Raw genomic sequence first — 1,958 nt, forward strand, 5'->3', positions numbered from 1 at the left:
AGCGCACAGGCGAATTGCGTCCCCCAAATCGTGGTCCTGAGCGGCTCCCACGACTCCCCCAACACCACTCGTTCGAACATTTGCGTCACAAATTTTTAATCCTGTGGGTTGTGTCACGTGGCCCAGCGGCCAAATTCACACCTCGCGGGACTACTTATGTTTTCGTAAACGTAGTCATGGCCCCCCGCTGCGTCGCACGAGTGTGCAACTGGGTAGCGGGGGGCTATCAGCTCGCGCCGTCGACACGGCACCTCCGGTTTGATCGCCCCTCAGTGGAACAAGAGGCCGGCGGGGCCTGGCCCAACATCCTGCACTTGGGCGATGGCGTGGACAATCGCGGTCACTTCCGACGAGAAGTCGATGCGAACGCTGTCCATGTCCGTGTCAGGACTGAAGGTGACGGTCATGGCGAGGCCGGAAGGGTGGGTGGCGCCCGAACCAGACAGATCGCCGATGCCGACTTGCTTCTTGTTCGCGTGGATGATCGCAGTGAGGCCGTTCTCGGCGGCGACGCTCTCGATCTCGCCGTCGGCAAAGGCGACCTCAACGGTGGTCCAGGGCGTGCTCGAGTACGCAAAGAGTTGCATCTTTTGCCCGTCCTTGCGTCCAACGATCGTACCGTGCGTGCTGGTGCTCGCGAGCGAGCGTCCCGGGCTGTCACCGGACCATTCGTTCGCCGTTGCGCGGCGTCGGCTATTCGGGTTGTTCAAGGCCCAGTACTGCGCCAAAAGAACGGCGTCTAGGAGGCGGACATCCCCATCGCCGTTAAAGTCACCCCCATTGCAAGGGGGGAGCTTTGTGACCCCCGGCGATGGGTTTGTAAACGATGATTGGTTAGCCCAGACCTGAGCTAAGAATGTGGCGTCAGCGAGACGAAATTCTCCATCAGCGTCGTAGTCAAGTTCATCGTCAGGGAGGCAGGAGGGCGCTCCGTCGCACGCCGCCGCCACGCCGCCAGGCGAGAGGCCGCCCACGTCGGCGCAAGTGATGCCGAGGCAGTCGTAGGTGCTCTCGAAGGCGGCCTTGACCGCCGCGAAGTCGGGGTAGTCGCCCTGGTCGTACAGGCCGAACTTCATCTCGTCGCTGATGGTCTTGGCAGCGGCGACGTTGCACTCGTGGACGAGGGGCAGCACGGCCGCCGTGAAGACGGCGCCCTCCGCCGCGTTCTTCTGCGACCGACCCGTACCCACGTCATCGTAGACCGGATCCGAGCCGACCTTGTACGCGTAGCGGAGCGAGCCCTGCACGAGCGGCACCGTCATCTGCTTGATGATCCTGTCGACGATGGGGCGCACGGCGGAGCAGTTGCCGTCCATGAGGTACGCCTCGCCCTTAGTGAACTCCGCGAGCAGCTCCTTGTTGACGTTCGACAGCCCCGTGCTCCCCGACTCGCAGGTGTCAAAGTTGGCGCACCGCTTCTCCGCGAGCCGGTAAACCATCTTGCCGGCCGAGCTGCCACCCACGTTCGGCCCCTCGAGCGAGCCGGCGTAGAAGGCGACGCCCTCGTCCCACGCGTGCACCGCCTTGTACTGAGGGCTGTCCGGCCCGAACGAGTCCGACAACTCGTTGCAGTTCAGACCGTCCGCGCAGTTCTCGCAGTCGTCGATCGCGTCCTCAAACTCGCGGATCACGTACATCCACACGTTCATGTACGCCGTCCCCTTCTTGACCGCCTCGATCCGCGCGGCGTCGCCGAGCGTGGCGAAGTTGTTCGGGCCGTGCCGCCCGCTGCTGAAGGCCATGTTGGTGCCGTCGAGGGCGGCGCTCACCCACTTGTCGGCGTAGTCAAAGTCCTCGTAGTAGTCGTAGAAGGCCGAGAAGGTCTTGTACGGGCAGCCGACGCAGCCGTTGTACATCTTGCCCTCGGCGCTGGTGGAGAAGCCCTTCATGGTGCGGAGCCCGTTGGGGGCCTTGCCCGACAGCCGAGTACCCGCCCACGGGGTTACAGGCCTCGGCCC

General features: G+C 63.9%; 2 protein-coding genes across 2 annotated transcripts in view; one reads left to right on the forward strand and one right to left on the reverse strand.

Moving 5' to 3' along the window:
* Positions 1-269: 269 nt before the first annotated feature.
* On the reverse strand, positions 270-1,856 carry DOC2 (Dockerin-containing protein; the record flags this gene model as incomplete). Its single annotated transcript, XM_005773414.1, has 1 exon — positions 270-1,856. The coding sequence occupies one exon, from the start codon at positions 1,854-1,856 to the stop codon at positions 270-272; it is 1,587 nt and encodes a 528-aa protein (XP_005773471.1).
* Positions 1,857-1,887: 31 nt separating this feature from the next.
* EMIHUDRAFT_101736 (hypothetical protein) overlaps positions 1,888-1,958 on the forward strand; it is a gene marked incomplete at both ends in the record, with an annotated part of 1,145 nt that continues 1,074 nt past the window's right edge. Inside the window, one exon of the mRNA XM_005773415.1 lies at positions 1,888-1,890. Coding sequence (XP_005773472.1) covers positions 1,888-1,890 — 3 coding nt within the window. The remainder of the gene's footprint in view (positions 1,891-1,958) is intronic.

The sequence above is a fragment of the Emiliania huxleyi genome (genome assembly GCF_000372725.1).
Source record: "Emiliania huxleyi CCMP1516 unplaced genomic scaffold EMIHUscaffold_34, whole genome shotgun sequence".
Taxonomy (NCBI): domain Eukaryota; phylum Haptophyta; order Isochrysidales; family Noelaerhabdaceae; genus Emiliania; species Emiliania huxleyi.